Source organism: Protopterus annectens, chromosome 8.part0, assembly GCF_019279795.1.
Source record: "Protopterus annectens isolate FY-2018-M chromosome 8.part0, PAN1.0, whole genome shotgun sequence".
In the NCBI taxonomy this organism is placed as follows: Eukaryota; Metazoa; Chordata; order Ceratodontiformes; family Protopteridae; genus Protopterus; species Protopterus annectens.
In genome coordinates, this window is record NC_056741.1 from 815,189,567 (window position 1) to 815,209,263 (window position 19,697).

General features: G+C 41.1%; 1 protein-coding gene across 1 annotated transcript in view; it reads right to left on the bottom strand.

Annotated features, from left to right (window-relative positions):
* The window catches only part of LOC122808349 (uncharacterized protein K02A2.6-like), a 55,229-nt gene extending 38,344 nt beyond the window's left edge, over positions 1-16,885 (bottom strand). Inside the window, 1 exon segment of the mRNA XM_044079315.1 lies at positions 16,612-16,885. Within this exon segment, the coding sequence (XP_043935250.1) occupies positions 16,612-16,885 (274 nt within the window).
* Positions 16,886-19,697: the final 2,812 nt, after the last annotated feature.

Sequence of the window (19,697 nt, forward strand, 5' to 3'; positions counted from 1 at the left end):
CCTCTGATTTTGCAGTCTTATCAGTTCAACTGAATATCTACGTAAAGCTTCTTCTGTTTTTTGAAGCCTTTGAGGTGGTATATTCCTTCAGTATTTCATTTATTTGAATCATCTCTAAGTACAATTGATTTTTTCCTCTAGAGTACTAGAAGTCAGCTCTTGTACTAAAGTTGAAGCTTGATTTTTTTTTTGCTGAATAGCTGCAGGATTCTTCCCATCCAGTATTTTCTCTTCATCTTTTCTGGCTGAATTTCTTTGTGATTCTCTCAATTTATTCTTTGCTGGCATACAGACAATGTATTGATTATATAATTGAATTTTACCCAATATGACAGCTTCACTGGCTATTTCTCAGTTTCTGCTTTCATACTGGGAGAACTGAAATTAAGCTGTTGATCAGTGTGCAGCCATCTTAGAAGTCTACACTAGAAATATTCTTGAGTAAAATGCTTTTCCTCTTTGATCCTCTGGTACAGGTTTTATTGCTCCTTGAGACAGTGCTCGAAGGAAGGACACTCAGCAAACTCGGAGCTATAATATACAACATTGAGTATCCTGTTTTTTGTTTATTTTGTTCTTTATTTCTTTGTTGTTTATAGCACTTTGTGTACTGTGTATTTTTTCTAGCTAGTTTCACTGTGTGTGAGGTATTAACTGGAAATTGTCCACTCTTATTAAGCATCTGTTGGGTTGTTTGTTTATGATAACTTGTTGCAGTTAAACTCTTTTTTCTAGTGGCTCCTTTAGCTGTTTAAAACTTTAATTTAAAGGCTCACTGCTGCTTTTCAGCTGTGAGTAACATTTCTGCAGTTTGTTCTAAGTAGTGGGGATATTTGTAGCATTTCCATATTCAGGCTTGTATTTGGGCCTAGTGTTTGTGGAGGCTGTGTGTCTGAGCACATAATTCAGGGACATCTTGTTTTAGCCAAAGCCATCAGGCATTTCAGTGAGAGAATTGTTTGAGGTCATTGGCTGACTGAGGTCTCCTGGACTACAGCTTAGACTAAGCACCTCATTGGTTCTTTTGAGATTTCTTTCTTAAAAGCTGTCTCAGGTTTCAACTTTCTGTTACCTAAGAAGCTCAGTTGTGAGTATTCAGCAATTTTACAGTGAGCTACTCGAAGGAAGGACACTCAGCAAACTCGGAGCTACAATATATAACATTGAGTATCCTGTTTTTTGTTTATTTTGTTCTTTATTTCTTTGTTGTTTATAGCACTTTGTGTACTGTGTATTTTTTCTAGCTAATTTCACTGTGTGTGAGGTATTAACTGGAAATTGTCCACTCTTATTAAGCATCTGTTGGGTTGTTTGTTTATGATAACTTGTTGCAGTTAAATTCTTTTTTTCTAGTGGCTCCTTTAGCTGTTTAAAACTTTCATTTAAAGGCTCACTGCTGCTTTTCAGCTGTGAGTAACATTTCTGCAGTTTGTTTCCCCACTTCCCCTGTTGGTATAGTGTTTTTATAGTTGGTGGCTTTGCTGTTGCCCGCCCCTAGTGTAAATTTGATCTGGGACCCTCCTCCCAGTCTAGTGTCATTACCTCATTCTACCCAGTACATTTGAGAAGGCCAATCAGCTTAGTTTCTGCTACTCCTTTCTCTCTTTCCTTTCTCTCTTTCCAAAAAAAAAAAAAAAAAAAAAAATCTGCTTTTACTGTATTTGTGTTTGTTCCTACTTTATTTTGCTTTTGCGTCATCTTAAAAGTACTCAATTGTATTTATTACTGCTTGGTGTAACTCATTGTAAGCCTTTTAGTTTAAGCTCCTGGGCTTCAGACCAGTTTTACATTAGGAAGGTTTGTGGTCTGCACTGTAGTGGCAGAACAGGTAGCTTACATCCTTCTAAGTTGGGAATTGCTGATTGAGGGCTGTTATTCTAATAGTGTATTAATTCTGGTTTAAGCACTTGGGCTTGAGGCCAGTTATTTTACATTAAGAGGGTTCGTGTTCTGCACTCTTGTGGGAGGAGAGGCTGGACTCTGTCCTTCTGAGCTGGGAATTTCTGGTTAAAGCTTATAGTGCCTGCATATTTGAACTGCTTCTTACTGAAATTGGTACACCTCATTTGCTGTAGCATAGACTAGATCCAGGCCTGCTGAATCTAGCTTTGTTTGTATAACTTGAGCACTAATCCAGGCATTCTTTAAAGTATTCAGTTGTATTTATTACTGCTGGTAGTAACTTGATTAAAGTGTAGCTATCATTTCTAAGTCTTTTGGATTAAGCACTTGGGCTTCAGACCAGTTGTTTTACATTAGGAAGGTTTGTGGCCTGCACTGTGGTGGCAGGACAGGTAGCTTACATCCTTCTAAGTTGGGAAATGCTGATTGAGAGCTCAGTGTCTATTATTCTAAAAGTGTATTAGTTCTGGTTTTAGCACTTGGGCTTCAGGCCAGTTATTTTACGTTAAGAAGGATTGCGGTCTGCACTCTTGTGGGAGGAGAGGCTGGACTCTGCCCTTCTGAGCAGGGAATTTCTGGTTAAAGGCTTATAGTGCCTGCATATTCTAACTGTTTCTTACTGAAATTGGTACACCTTGTTTGATGTAGCATAGACTAGATCCAGGCCTGCTGAATCTAGCTTTATTTGTATGCTTGTTGTTTGTTTATTTCTCTGAAACGCTAATTCCACCTAAAACGCGGCCTTGTAGCACTTCTGTGGATCCCTAGTGATATCTGCATTGCTTACTGTACTTATTTCCTTGTTTCACTTGAAAGAAAGTTACTGTTTGTCGTTTTTGCATTTAAGTTACCTGTAACACATTGCATTTAAGTTACCTGGCACTTGCTCACTAAAACAATTATATAAGTCAGCTCTAAAAAATTAAAAGCACTACACCCTCACAAACTCCCCTTGAGTACCTTGTTCCCCATTGACCCTTTTTTTCAATTATAAAGGAATTCCCATTACTATTCTAGCATGTCCAAAGGTCAGTTGTCAACTCCTCTCCGGTCCAGTTGGTGAATCTTGGAATCTTGAGGCAATGTTACAACTGCCTCATGTACACAGACAACCCTCTCCTCCTCCCAACAAATTCCAACACATGTGAGAGATGCAACCATATAGCCAAACTAGAGGCTAAGCTCTCTCAACTCAGTACTGGCATAACCAGTCAGGAGGAGAAGGAAACCACACTCACTACAATTCCAGTCTCACATAGACCTACCACAACAACAAACCAAACACATAAACACACAAAAACATACTCGGAGGCTCTAAATAAAAATCTGCCTAAGCAGCAGAGACCTCCAAAGCAGACACCCAAGCAACCACTTCCCCAAAACAAAACACATGCAACACATAGCTCACAAAGCCAGTGTGCCGAACAGTCACAGCCCTTAAGGTTAAACAACACACCTGATACACGTGTAATAGGTGACTCTATAGTCAGGCACACTGACGTCCCGCTCACCAGACTGAACAAGGAGAAGGTCACGGTGAGCTGCCTGTCGGGCACTAGGATCCGCCACATAACACAAGCACTCAGGTCACTCCAAGGCAAGTACAAATATGACTCAGTCATTGTCCATGCTGGTGTGAATGACCTGAGACGTACCTCCCTGGACTACATGAAAAGAGACATAGAGGAGCTCTCTGAGCATGTAGCCCAGGCCGGTATGACCCTGACCTTGAGTAGCATCTTACCCTCACCAAGAATGATGCCACAATATGAAGACAAGATGTTCAATTTCAACAATTGGCTTAAGTGTTGGTGTCATTCAAAGGGGATCCAATGCCTGTCAGCCTGGGATGACATGCTCGACAAGCCATGATGCTTCGCTAGGGACGGCTTGCACCTGTCACCCCTGGGCTTTCGGATATTGGCAAAGGCTCTTGCTACCCCATAGTGCCTTTTTAGGCAAGGCTCAAAAGACAAACCCACCTCCATAGGTATCACAAGGGATAAGAAACTAAGAGTAATGCTACTCAATGCCAGAAGTCTAAACCTCAAGATGCACGCGAAACTCTCCTTAGCATGGAGAACATTGATATCTGTGCAGTAACAGAAACCTGGTTCAAGGCTCCGAGAGCACCCCAGCACTACCAGGTTATACCTCATACCATGCTTTTCGCCCCAAAACTTGGACCGAACCACAAAAGGAGGGGGAGTATCAATATTCATCAAAGATACCCACACCTCCAGGTTGGTGGCACAGCACGAAGCATCAGAGACTATCCATGTGCAACTAACTGTGGGTAAAACTGCCTTCCAGTTTATAGCCTGCTACAGACCACCCTCCCAAACACAGGAACCCCACTTGGCCTTCCTGAGAATACTGGAAAATATGAAGGTCTCTCCAAACACCATTATATTGGGCGACTTCAACTACCCAAACATAGACTGGGAGCATTACTCTAGCTCCAACACCCTAGCCCAAAGGTTCCTAGAATTTATAAACTCAAATGCTATGGAACAACTTGTTACCACTCCCACAAGAGGGGAAAACATACTGGACCTGATCATCACCAACATGGGGACACTATGCTCCAGACCAGAAGTGTATCCCTCACTGGTAAGATTAGACCATAAACTAATCTCACTAGATATTCACATCCTGACCCCACCCCCTGCCCAGAAAACCACAGTGAAAAACTTCTCTAAAGCAAATTTCACACGCCTCAAAACTGAGGTGAAATCCTTCAAAGCCCCCGGGCCTGTGGAAAATACGGCCCAAACCGCGGAATCCTTTATAAACGCATTCTATGAACACCTTCAGGAATGCATGGATCATGCAATCCCAAATAAAACCAAGACCCAATCCTCCAAAGGCAGGCGTCCAGTCTGGTGGACCCCAACCATAAACAAACTATACAATAGAAGGAGGAAGCTACTACATGATAGAGCAAAATCCCAAAAAGGGAAGGCATCTCTGATCAGTATTAGCAAAAAACTACGGGCACTCATAAAATCGTCTAAGGCCAGCTTCGAGAGAAAAATTGCACAGGACACGAAGGATAATCACAAGGCTTTCTTTAGTTATGTTAGGAACCTGGGTAGGAATTCCCAGATATGCTCAGAATTAGTCCAAAATGACAAAAAATACACCGAGCCCACAGACATTGCCAACATCCTAGCTGACAGGTTCAGTGCAAACTTCTCCCCTCTCCCACCAAAGGGCAAATATCTATCCCAACAGAGTGCTGCCCCTGACATCTCAGATGCTCAGGTAAGAGCCGCCTCTCCAAAGCAAAAACACAGCATCAATGGGACCAGATGGTGTCCCAGGCTCGTCCTACATGAACTCCAAGAAGAGCTAAACCCAAACATAAAACTACTGTTCAATCTTAGCCTTACTACAGGATATGTACCCAAAGAGTGGCGTACAGCAACAGTGGTCCCTCTCCACAAAGGTGGTGTCTCAATGGATCCTGGAAACTATTGCCCCATAAGCCTGACTAGCTTGGTCTGCAAAGCTATGGAAAGGATCATCATGGACCTCATAAATAAAGATATTGGGGACCTACAGTCACTGGATCCTACCCAGTTTGGCTTTGTTAAGGGCAGATCCTGCCTCTTAAACCTGGTCGATTTCTTTGAAACAGTCACCAAGGCCATTGATGAGGGGAAGGTGGTCCACACAGCCTACCTGGACCTCTCAAAAGCCTTTGATACAATACCCCACTCGGGCATTATAGATAAGCTCACCAGCTTAAATATAAACCCCTATGTCACTAGATGGGTTGCAAACTGTCTCAAGGACAGAACCCACATGGTTAGAATTGCTGGAGCGATGTCAGACTCCAAACCAGTTACAAGTGGTGTCCCACAAGGCTCAGTCCTGGGACCTCTCTTGTTCAGTATATATTTCTCAGCGGTACAGGCCAACAAGGAAGGACTGTGGCTGACCAAGTTCGCAGATGAGTGCAAACTGGGCGCCATAATCAACTCTCCAGCCGACACAAGCATCCTCCAAAAGGGCCTCATAGAAACAGACAACTGGTGCCAGAGCCATGGCCTCAAGCTAAACGCCAAAAAGTGTATAGTCATCCCCTTTGGCAAAAACAAAGTGCCCACAAATTACCACATAGGTGGTAATCCATTAAGTACAGAAGAAGTCATTAGGGACCTGGGGACCCAAGTTGATAGCAATCTGTTATTTGATAACCACATGGCCAAAGTGGTTAGAAAAACATTTTATATAGCCCACCTAATCATGAAGGGATTCACATCTAGATCAGGGGAGGTCATTGTGCCTCTTTACTCATCCCTCATCAGGCCCATAATTGAGTACAATGCCCCTTTTGGGATGTACCTTACCAGACACCTGCAGCAACTGGAAAGACCCCAAAAGTACCTCACCAAGAGGATCAAAGGGCTCAAACAGATGCCATATGCTGCCCGGTTAAAGAAACTCCAGCTCTACTCAGTGGCATACCGCCTGCTCAGAGGCGATCTGTGCCTGGCGTATAAAGCCATGTCCAACCCGGAATTAATGGACATGCTGCACCTCAGAAAATCCAAATCCCATCGAGCTACGTGCTCGAGAGACTTGATCCTCAGCACTGAAATAAATAGGACATGCTGGAGGGACAGATTCATAACCCAGAGGCTCCCTTCACTCTGGAATAAAATCCCAGTCCAGGTTAGGCAGAGTCCCACATTGACTCTCTTCAAGAGGAATCTTGATGAGTGGATGGGAGATCGTAGGTTTACCCCGGCTATCACTTCTGTGTCACTGTTAGACAGAGGCACAGTATACTAACCTCAAAAAAGGCATAGCAAAATTAATTTAAAATGGGTGGCAAAAGCCAAACACACTCTGGCTAGGCTTATAAATGCCCTAGGGCAGATAGCCTAGTATGAACCTATGAACCTATGAACCTATAATAATGATGGGAGGAAAGAGATGGGCTTGAATTTGGTGTAATTCCCTGGTTTAGAGGGAAGAACAATTCCCATTGCTACATGCACCTGGTCTAAATGATTCCTAGTGCCCAAGAATCTGTTGCAACCTGGTACCACAGAGTGAGATGCAGAGAAGGATTCCTTGAAAATTTTAGATAGCTGCTAGATGGTGGGACACTAGGAATATGGATATTTGTCAGTGATTTTTTTGGACTGAGATTGGGCCTCTGGTACCCTCTCATTGTTTAATTACAACTGCCCTCACATTACATTTTTTAGATTACTGCTTTCCTGACTTTTGCTGAGATTATTTAACTGGCTTCCTATAAAATGGCCCCTGGGCTGGAAAGGTAGTTTGTGCTACAGTTAGGTATAGGGGACTGAAACTTTTGCATTATCCCTTGGATCATTTCCCCACTTTCTTGAAATATTAAAAATAAAATCAGCAGAAGTACCAAATAAAACCTCTTTATCCAGGGGAGCATTATGAATTTTTCAGATTTAACATTCTCCTGCAGGTTTTCGGATCTTAGTCAAGTATACCTGTGCATGACTGATCCAGTAGCTGCAGCTCTAGATACTTCTTCATAACAACATTCCTAAGAATGTTTAGTAATTTTTCTGACTGAGAAAATCAAAGACTGTAATAAGGATTTAATATCTGAATCAGGTAAATCTACAATAACCTTATCAATGCCAGTATTGTATATCAAAGGATATTTGGACATGTGTGCTTGGCAAGTAACAGATGTGTAAACCTACTTTTCTTACTTTTAATGGCTCTGCCATCCTTGCCTGACTTAATTTTCCTTAGTGCAATTTTTACTTCTAAGATGGGCTCCTTTTTCTCCTTTCATTGTAGGCAGTACAACTTCTGTGGGGTTTTCTTCACTCATAAGTTGCTATAAGTACTCTTCCCACTGGCCTTGGATGTCTTGTGGGCTGGTGAGCTGGGTATTCCTGACATCCCTTATGAAGGGTGTCTGATGACTACCTTCTTTATCCTTCCATCTTTGCCTTGCAACCACAGTTTCTTTGCATCATCTCCTGAGTCACTTTCTAGAAGCTGGTAGAGCACCTCTGTGATGCCTTGTCATTTGCTACTGTTTCTCTTGGCCTTTTTGTTAGCCAATCAGTATTCCTTCTACAAAGCATAGGAGTAACATGGTGCCATTCAAAAAGCTAGGTGCAGAATTTGCTGTAGGTGGAACCGATCATCGTCATCACAATCCAAGCTGTACAACACTGCAGTAGTCAAAGAGGTTAAAAAAATAATCACTGCCTCAATGTTCAGTGATGGAAGAGAGACTCTGATGTGGGATATTTTAATGTCTTGCAATGGCAGACACCTGGTTCTTCAGCATCAGCCTATTGGAAAAAGACAGTGCCAAGATCAATGGATGGGGCACACAGATTCCAAATATGTCCTATGAGATTTTGAATATTATGACGTCAGAGAAATCTATACTGGTGCTGGAATGATTCATAGTGAATTTCAGAAAATCACACGTGTTGTCCATACTACGGTGGAATAGTTTCAAACTAATCTCACCCCCCCTTCCAACCTAAAATAAAGTCATCCACAAATCATCTATAAAAGACGACATGAGGATCCTTCAACAGATGTGATTGCTCCCAATCCACTATCACGAAGTTTGCATATGCATTGGCACAACTTGTGCCCATAGCAACACCTGTCTGCCAATAGCATACATCATTAAACATGAAGTCATTGTGTTCCAAAACTATCTCCAATAACATGCATAGATAGTCTATTCTAGTTATATTATAGTTTTGGAACACAATGTCTTCATGTTTAATGATGTATGCTATTGGCAGACAGGTGTTGCCATGGGCACAAGTTGTGCCAATGCATATGCAAACTTGGTGATGGTGGATTGGGAGCAATCACATCTGTTGAAGGATCCTCATGTCGTCTTTTATAGATGATTTGTGGATGACTTTATTTTAGGTTGAAAGGGGGGTGAGATTAGTTTGAACCTATTCCACCGTAGTATGGACAACACGTGTGATTTTTTGAAATTCACTATGAATCATTCCAGCACCAGTATAGATTTCTTCAACGTCACAATATTCAAAATTGAGAAGGGGTGGTGCACCAAGTTACATAGGAGGAAGTGTTACTGTCCAGCATTCCTACATGACAGTATGCACAAGGAACACATTTTTCCCAGCATTGTGAAAGGGCAGGCAATGAAGCTTTCCCGTCTTTGTTGTTAGGATGAGATATATCAAACAGAATTGAGGAATTTAAAAGAAGGATTTTTGATTAGAGGGTATCCAGTCCAAGAGGTAGATATGGCTTATAAACAAGTGCAGAAGGAGAGAACAGGTAAAGCTAAACCTTATTACTCAGAGAGAAGGTTAGTAAAACAGCAGGGGAAAGAATACAAAGCTTTCTCCCAGACCCCTTTAGTCCTACCGTACACTAAAGATGTGAGTAAGTTTACTAGGATTATACAGGACTATTGGCACATTCTTCTAGTAGATAAAGAAACTATTAGTGTGGTGGGAGATAGACCATGGTTTATATATAGGAATAAGCAAAACTTGAAGCAACAACTGTGCCATCCCAGGAAGAAGAAAAATGAAGCCAGTGTTATGAATGGGACATGTAAGTGTGGCAAGTGTGCATATTGTGCCTGTGTGGATGAATCTAGATTTTTCAAAAACCCTGACACAGGACGTTTGTGGGAACTTAAGGTCAAGGCAGAATGTGAGACTGTCAATGTGATGTATGTTGTACATTGTAAGGTATGTTTCTGATTTTACGTTGGAAAGACTAACAGTCATCTCAGGGAAAGGATCAGGGATCATATATATTAGGAAAGGTTTAGAATATAGTGCTTTAGCGAAACACACTTTGTCCACAAATGAGAAGCATACCTTCTTGTTTCAGATACTGCATGTTCATGAAGTGAATAGCAGGCTGGGTGAGCTTATAAACCAGACAGACTGTATGGAGGTTCAGTGGATCTTGAGGCTAGGTGCACACAGGGGGCAAGGCTTGAATGATTCTGTCCCCCTAAAACCATCTTTGAAATCTAGAAAACTGAAATGAAAAGTCACAATACTGACTTTGTGTGATTAGTATAATCCAGGTCTGACAGTTTTTTGCCCCCCCTCCCCTTTTTTCTCTTTTTTTCTCTTTTTCTCTTTCATGTTATTACCAAATTTTCGAGAGTTGAAATAAATATTTCATATTATGTTATGTTTTTGTTTGGTCATTGTATGAACTGTTATACTATATTTAGTATACTGTGAATGTTTTATTACTTTCAGCAACATTACATTTTTTATGTATCTGTACCTTTGGGATGAGATGATTGATGCTTAATTTGTTCTGAGAACAGATTGGTTACTTTAAATTTTGTCATATGTATATGTGTATATATATATATATATATATATATATATATATATATATATATATATATATATATATATAAACCCAGCCACTGGGGATGCACAAGCCAGTGCATTTCTTTGTGCCGGTCCCAAGCCCGGATAAATGGGGAGGGTTGCGTCAGGAAGGGCATCCGGCGTAAAACCTTTGCCAAATTACTGATGCGGAGAACATTTCATAATTACATACCGGATCGGTTGAGGCCCGGGTTAACAATGACCACCACCAGTACTGTTAGCCAACAGGGTGCTGGCAGAAATTGGGCTACTGTTGGCCGAAGAAGAAGAGGAGGGGGAAGGCATGCCCAAAGGCAGGAAGAGAGGTTGGCCGAAGAAGAAGAGGAGGGGGAAGGCATGCCCGAAGGCAAGAAGAGAGGAGGAAGGTTAGGAGTGTAGTACTGAGGGTAGGAACTTTGAATGTTGGCAGTATGACTGGTATAGGGAGATAGCTAGCTGATATGATGGAGAGAAGGAAGGTTGATATATTGTGCGTGCAAGAGACCAGATGGAAGGGAAGTAAGGCCAAGTGTATAGGAGGCGGGTTCAAATTGTTCTATCATGGTGTGGATGGCAGAAGAAATGGGGTAGGGGTTATCCTAACGGAACAGTATGCTAAGAGTGTTTTGGAGGTGAAGAGAGTGTCTGATAGAGTGATGTTTATGAAGCTTGAAATTGATGGTGTAATGATGAATGTTGTTATTACATATGCTCCACAAGTTGGGTGTGCGATGGATGAGAAAGAAAAAATTTGGAGTGAGTTGGATGAAGTGGTGGTGAGTGTACCCAAGGGTGAGAGACTAGTGATTGGAGCAGACTTCAATGGGCATGTTGGTGAAGTGAACAGAGGGGATGAGGAAGTGATGGGTAGCTATGGTGTTAAGGAGAGGAATGCAGAAGGTCAGATGATTGTGGATTTTGCGAAAAGGATGGACATGGCTGTGGTGAATACGTATTTTAAGAAGAGGGAGGAGCATTGGGTAACGTGCAAGAGTGGAGGAAGATGCACACAGGTGGATTATATCGTATATAGAAGGGCCAGTCTGAAGGAGATTGGAGACTGTAAAGTGGTGACTGGGGAAAGTGTAGTTAAGCAGCATAGAATGGTGGTCTGCAGGATGATGTTGGTGATCAAGAAGCAGAGGAGGAGTGTGAAAGCAGTGCCAAGGATTAAATGGTGGAAGTTAAAAAAGGGTGATTGTGAGGTGGAGTTCAGGGAAGAGTTAAGACAGGCACTGGGAGGCAATGAAGAGTTACCGAATAGCTGGGTAACTACAGCAGAGCTAGTAAGGGAGACTGCTAGGAAGGTGCTTGGTGTGACATCTGGACAGAGGAAGGAGGACAAGGAGACATGGTGGTGGAATGAGGAAGTACAGGAGAGTATACAGAGGAAGAGGCTGGTGAAGAAGAAGTGGGATTGTCAAAGAGATGAAGAAAGTAGACATGAGTATAAGGAGATGAGGCTCATGGCAAAGAGAGAGGTGGCGAAGGCTAAGGATAAAGTATAGAGAGCTATATGAGAGATTGGACACTAAAGAGGGAGAAAAGGACCTGTACCAATTGGCTAGACAGAGGGACAGAGCTGGGAAAGATGTGCAGCAGGTAAGGGTGATAAAGGACAGTGAGGGAAACGTACTCACATGTGAGGAGAGTGTGTTGAGTAGATGGAAAGAGTACTTTGAAGGGCTGATGAATGAAGAGAATGAGAGAGAGAGAAGGTTGGATGATGTGGGGATAGTGAATCAGGAAGTGAAGCAGATTAGCAAGGAGGAAGTAAGGACAGCTATGAAGAGGATGAAGAATGGAAAGGCTGTTGGTCCAGATGACATACCAGTGGAAGCATGGAGGTGCTTAGGAGAAATGGGAGTGGAATTTTTAACCAGATTGTTTAATGAAATTTTGGAAAGTCAGAGGATGCCTGAGGAGTGGAGAAAAAGTGTTTTGGTACCTATCTTTAAGAATAAGGGTGATGTGCAGAGCTGCAGTAACTACAGAGGGATAAAATTGATCAGTCACAGCTTGAAGTTATGGGAAAGAGTAGTGGAAGCTAGGTTAAGAAGGGAGGTGATGATTAGTGATCAGCAGTATGGTTTCATGCCAGGAAAGAGCACTACAGATGCAATATTTCCTCTGAGAGTGTTGTTGGAGAAATACAGAGAAGGTCAGATGGAGTTGCATTGTGTCTTTGTAGACGTAGAGAAAGCATATGACAGGGTGCCTAGAGAGGAGTTGTGGTATTGTATGAGGAAGTCGGGAGTGGCAGAGAAGTATGTAAGAGTGGTACAGGATATGTACAAGGATAGTGTGACATTGGTGAGGACTGTGGTGGGAGTGACAGATACATTTAAGGTGGAGGTGGGATTACATCAAGGATCAGCTCTGAGCCCTTTCTTATTTGCAGTGGCGATGGACAGGTTGACAGATGAAATTAGACAGGAGGCCCCGTGGACTATGATGTTTGCAGATGACATTGTGATATGTAGTGAGAGTAGGGACCAGGTTGAAGAGACTCTGGAGAGGTGGAGATATGCTTTAGAGAGGAGAGGAATGAAGGTCAGCAGGGCTAAAACAGAATATATGTGTGTAAGTGAGAGGGAGGATAGAGGAATGGTGAGGATGCAGGGAGTAGAGTTGGTAAAGGTGGATGAGTTTAAGTACTTGGGATCAACAGTTTAGAGTAATGGTGAGTGTGGAAGGGAGGTGAAGAAGAGAGTACAGGCAAGGTGGAATGGGTGGAGAAGTGTGTCAGGAGTGATTTGTGATAGACGGGTACCAATCAGAGTGAAAGGGAAGGGCTACAAGAGGGTAGTGAGACCAGCTATGTTACATGGGTTGGAGACAGTAGCATTGACAAAAAGGCAGGAGTCAGAGCTGGATGTGGCAGAGTTAAAGATGTTAAGATTTGCACTGAGTGTGACTAGGATGGACAGGATTAGGAATCAGTATATTAGAGGGTCAGCTCAGGTTGGACAGTTTGGAGACAAAGCAAGAGAGGCGAGATTGTGTTGGTTTGGACATGTGCTGAGGAGGGATGCTGGATATATTGGGAAAAGGATGCTAAGGATGGAGCTGCCAGGTAAGAGGAAAAGAGGAAGGCCTAAGATAAGCTTTATGGATGTGGTGAGAGAGGACATGCAGGCAGTTGGTGTGAAAGAGCATGATGCAGAGGACAGGAAGAAATGGAAACAGATGATCCGCTGTGGCGACCCCTAACAGGAACAGCCAAAAGAAGATGATGATATATATATATATATATATATATATATATACACACACATATATATATATATATATATATATATATATATATATATATATATATATATATATATATATATATATATATATATATATATATATATATATATATATATATATATATATATATATATATATATACACACACACACACATATATATATATATATATATGGCAGTTGTTTGAGGTTATGTTGTCTGATGAAGCAATGTTGATCATTGCAAAAGCACTCACTTATCTACAATAAAGCTTTTGGATTTTATTCATCTAGATTGGCAGCATTTATTCCAGCTACCTTCAGCTTTGGTGTGGTTTTCATTTTATTTTAGAGAATGTCTTGAGTGTGTTAGCCCTCATAGTCATAAGATTTTGAGACCCCTTACTTTCCAATAAAATTAATGATTTGTCCATCCAATCCAACATATGGGTCCAGCTACCCCAGATCTTGTTTGCTGCCTTCAGGAAAGGCAGCACAATCTTGATAGCAGATAAGTGCACCACCTCATCTTTAACATTAAAACAACTTCCTGGTTGTGAGTTTCTTACAATCAGTACATATTTAATATAGTTAGAGTAAAGTTTAGAATACTTGACAGATGCTCATTTCTTTCTCCCGCCTAATCTCTCATTTCTGTCCCGAGGTACTCAGTGTCATCTTATAGGTTCATAGGTTGGTACTAAGCTATCAGCCCTAGGGCCTATACAAGCCTAGCCATAACAATTCCCTGGATATTTCTTTCCACAATATTTACTTCTCTGGACCCCTGTCTAGCAGGGTGACTGACATGACCCCCTGGGTGAATTTCCTATCTCCCATCCAATCATCAAGGTTCCTTTTAAAGAGGGCCAAGGAGGTGCTCTGCTTGACATGTATGGGCAGCTATTCCAGAGTATGGGGAGTCTCTGGGTCAGGAACCTATCCCTCCAGCATGTTTTGTTCATTGTGATGACAAGGTTTAGATCCCTGGAGAGTGTGGCTCCGAGGGATTGGGATTTCTTTAAGTGGAGCATGTCCAACAGCTCAGATTTTGACATGGCCTTGTATGTTAAGCAGAGATCAACTCTGAGTAGACGATATGCTCAGAGTATAGCTGGAGTTTTTTTAGACGGTCAGCATATGGCATCTGCTTTAGGTGTGTGATTCTTTTAGTGAGGTATTTCTGTGACCTTTCCAGCTGTTTTAGATGTCTTGTGAGGTACATACCAAATGGGGCATTATACTCTATAATGGGTCTAATGAGGGATGAGTACAGTGGGACAATGATAGCCTTTTTTCTGGATAAAAAGCTCTTAGTGATGAGGTGTGCCACAAAGAAGGATTTCCTGACTGTTGTGGCGATGTGGTTATCCAAAGTGAGACCATGTCCACCTGTGTCCCTAAGTCTCTCATCACACTTTTGATGTTTCGTGTACTGCCACCTTTGCGGTACTTCATGGGTACATGTTTTTTTTTTCCAAAGGGGATAACTATACATTTCTTGGCATTAAGCTTGAGCCCATGGCTCTGGCACCAGCCATCTGTTTCTGTAAGGCCCTTTTGTAGAATATCCACATAATTTGGGGATTCAATAATGACTCCCAGTTTGCTGTCATCTGCGAACTTTGTTAGCCCGAGTCCCTTAGTGTTGGCCTGTACTTCAGAGAAGTAGATGCCAAACAAGAGTGGTCCCAGGACTGAACCCTGAGGTACTCCACTTGTCACTTGTCTGGAGCTGGATTTGGAGTTGGCTACTTTTACAGTCTGGGTTCTGTCAGTAAGCCAGTTGGCAGCCCATCGAGTGACGTAGGGATTTATCCCCAGCTTAGTAAGTTTATCTGTGATTCCAGAGTGGGGGATGGTGTCAAAGGCCTTGGCGAGGTCCAGATAGGCTGTGTGGACCGCCTTACCCTTGTCCACAGCTCTGGTGACTGATTCAAAGAAGTCAGTCAGATTCAGGAGACATGATTGGCCCTTCACAAACCCAAACAGGGTGGGGTCCAGTGTTTGAAGGTTGCCAATGTCTTTGTTTATAAGTTCCATGATAATGCATTTCATGCCCTTGCAGATCAGGCTTGTCAGACTGATGAGATGGTAGTTCCTGGGATCCGAGGCGGATCCCCCCTTGTGGAGTGGAATAACTGTAGCTGTGCGCCACTCAGTGGGCATGAAGCCTTAGGTGAGGCTATGATTAAACATGACACTTAGGTGAGGTGCCAGTTCATTTTGTAGTTCATGTAGTACACAGCCTGGGATGTCATCTGGTCCCATGGATACTGTATTCTTAGCTTTGGAGAGTGGGGTTTCTCCATTATTACAACAAAGAACAAGTCCACCAGAACATAAAACAGGGACCAGCACTTGACTCCGTGGAACACAACCAGCCACAAACGAATTTACCTAGGTTTCGTCTTTAATCAGACTTCTTCAGAATACAAATGACTAAAAAAAACAAGTACAACCTTACACACTTAAATAGAAACAGGACATGACATCATTAATTGATTAATAAGTTAATAAACATCTCATTGACTTAAAGTGAACTAAACACACTAATACAATGAAAAAGTACTGTATAGTGAATCATGTGCAGTACTAAATTTAAAAACATATAACATACATTTAATAAATGCATCAGTTAAAAAGCCCTTTATCCAAGAATGTGCTTTAATTTTAAAATAGGGGCAATGGTGATGTAATCATTAATGCCAGGAAATACCATGGCATTCAATTTCAATTGCCACCTCATTTCACTGATGTCAAGGTGAAGATCAAGGACCTTCCCCTGTACATCCATAACCACTTGTTGAATGACACAAAATTTAAATGTATGCCCACTGTTTGATTCAATATGCCTATACAATGCATAAGTTTTTTCTTTAATCTTATATCTGACTGATGCTCCATTATACGATCTCTAAGGGCTCTACTAGTTTTACCAATATAGTATGCTGGACATTGACCACATAGTGCTACATACACCACATTCCTGGTGTAACAGTCAAAATGTCCACTGAGCCTAATGGAAACACCAGCTACACTAAACTTAGAATCTGTAGGACATATCAAGGAACACACACTACATCTACCACATTTAAAATTACCTATGTTCTTCGCAGTGGATGTACTAGCATTAGCTCCCTTCTCTAACAATTGCTTGAATGATTGTGCCTTTCTAAATACACATTTAGGGGGACCACCTAACTTTTCACATACTAACCTGTCATGTCCAAGTGATTTCCAGTTAGTAAGCACTATGTCCCAAATATAAGGTGCATCAAATGAATAAGTGGTAAAGAAATAAATACCACATTCCTGCCTCACCTTATCCGCACTGTCCACAGCTGCTTCACTAATTGCAAGTTCGTTGATGTCCATAAGGACGGTGTCATCCGTACCTATTATTGGGGGCTCATTGTTGAATTTCCCCTTTAATAAAGCCCAGTACATACCATTTGCTCTCTTTCACTTAACTTCATCAGCTATAACCTTACACATCATCTCAGGATATCCTCTCCTTATAAACATGCCCATAATGAATTCAACCTCCCTCAAAAATTCCAACTCACCACTAGTCATTCTGGCAGCCCTGACCATCTGACCTTTAACAATAGCTTTTTTCTGATGGTCAGGGTGCCAACTAGAATAACGAAGATACGAGTTTGAAAAGGTAGCTTTTCTATGAATAGCAGAGATAAAGGTATGCTCAATAGGATCAATTTTTAAATTGACATCTAGGTATATGATTTCCTCTTTACTAAAGGCATGGGTGAACTTTAAAAAGTATACTGTATTGTTGATGTACTCCATAAAGCAATTAACTTCTTCAACACTACCATCCCACACTATAAACAAATCATCCAAAAAACGAGTATAATGCCGGATTTTAGACTTAAACCTGCTTGCAAAAACATATTCCTGCTCCCAAAATGACATGATGTAGTTGGCATAAATGGGGGCACAAGCCACCCCCATAGCCACACCTGTGACTTGCTTGAAATATAAACCTTCAAAGAAAATGAAGTTGTTATTTAATACTATCTCCATTAATGTTATGAGTAAATTAATCCTGATCATATAAGCCAGTTTTGAAAAACCATTCTAAACCAATGCCATTAGGTATAACAGAAAAAAGATTGACAACATCGATCGTAACCAAAATCGTATTATCACTAACTTCTACAGTCCTTAGCTTTTCCAAAAACTGCCAAGAATCCTTGGTGATGTAATCAAATAACTTAATCCCTTTTTGTAGCTGATAATCCAGAAATTTACTTATGAAACAGGTCTTACTGCGTTTCCCATCAACTATGGGTCTAAACTTAAGGTTATCCAACCCTTTATGTATCTTAGGGATTCCAAAGATGCTACTCACCACAGGATATTCATTGTTGATATAAGAATACTCCAACTCATCAATTTGCCCTTGTATTAGTAAGTCTTCCACTAACAAATTCACTTTAGCATAAGCAATATTAACTTGATTTAAACTACTTTCCTCATACGTGTCACTATTTAACATAATCAACATGTGATTGATGTAATCATTCCTATCCATAATCACTAGACCACTACCCTTGTCTGGCTTCATGAACCTAATAGACTGATCTTTAACCAGTTCATTTAATAGGACATGTTCTTCCCTAGTTAAATTATTTGCCTTACTAAATGCCTCTAATCCACTTCCTGACTTACTCCTATTAATCTATTTTCTTATATGAAGTTCGCAAACCTTTTCAAACAAGCCTACAGTATTGTTAGAAGGAGGCATGAATTTTCTAGGCTTTCTTAAAACTTGCCTGCGCCCAGGAGTGTCATGAAACATCAATTTCAAATTCATTTTTCTTGTTAATAACTTCAAATCAATCAAAATGTCACTTAAGTTACCTCTCACTAGTGGAACAAAGGTAGATCCCTTTGAAAGCAACTCAACATGTCATGAATCGATGACCTTATTTGAGTAGTTATAAACTTTGTAGTCACCATAGTTATTACTACAAAAGGGTTACTAATACACCCTCCGTTGACCATTTTCAATTGTTCCTCTGCTATTTGAATCAAGCATTCAATTCCCTCATCACTGCTTGAATCCACCGGACCCATAGATGGTCCTATACATTTGCAAGCATTATCAATAATTACATCATTATTTGCACTTAAAGATAAGGGAGTCGGATAAATACTTAAATCAGCATTAAAGTCATACTCCTCACTGTAGCCAGAGAATACCAATGAGCCAAAACTGCCAACAGGTGCCTGACCTGTACCAGAAATTATATCAGGTTCTAAATCACTACCACTTAAAATTAATGCCACAGCGTCTTTTTCACTAAGGCTATTCAAATTAGTCTTTTCCCAGTGTTAAAACTCACTTTGGGCTCAACTTTCATACTATGTGAATATGTGCATTCAACACTAATATCAGGATCAACATGTTTCTCACAAAATGTTACAGTGTTACCAGCAACATCAGGATGAACTATTGACTGAGGCCCTTCACTTGAAAGAGCATTCATTTTACCCATATTCACTTCAGTAACAACTGTGGGAACATAAAAGCGTTCCCGACCAGTAGTAATATATTTTACAATATTTGCGTTGGAACCAACAGTGCTTGAACCAATGTTTAAATCAATATTAGGCTCAATCAGCTCACCATCAATCAGAGAAACCGATGAACCAAGTTGACAATCCAACGTTTCACTCCTGCAAGATACCTCATTAAATTTTACAGTTGCGCCACTAGATGGCAACATCTTGAACACATTTTCATCATGCACATCTACACATACATCACTCCCAGTAGATAAAATAACCCCAAACCCTTCATTTGAATCATTAAGGTGCTCAGTTACAGTACAGACATCAAAATTGTCTGACAAATAGTCAGTAAAGTCCCCCAAATGGGCATCACTGATTTTGTTGTACAACAGTTCATCACAAGGCTCATAGACACGAAAATCAATGTCAATACCTTCCTTATGAAAAGCCCCATTGGAGACGCCTACCCCATTTGTACTGATGTTACCATTAGTGGTACGAAGACCAGTCTCAGTCAAAAGTTCACCCATGCCTTTAGTAAAGAGGAAATCATATACCTAGATGTCAATTTAAAAATTGATCCTATTGAGCATACCTTTATCTCTGCTATTCATAGAAAAGCTACCTTTTCAAACTCGTATCTTAGTTA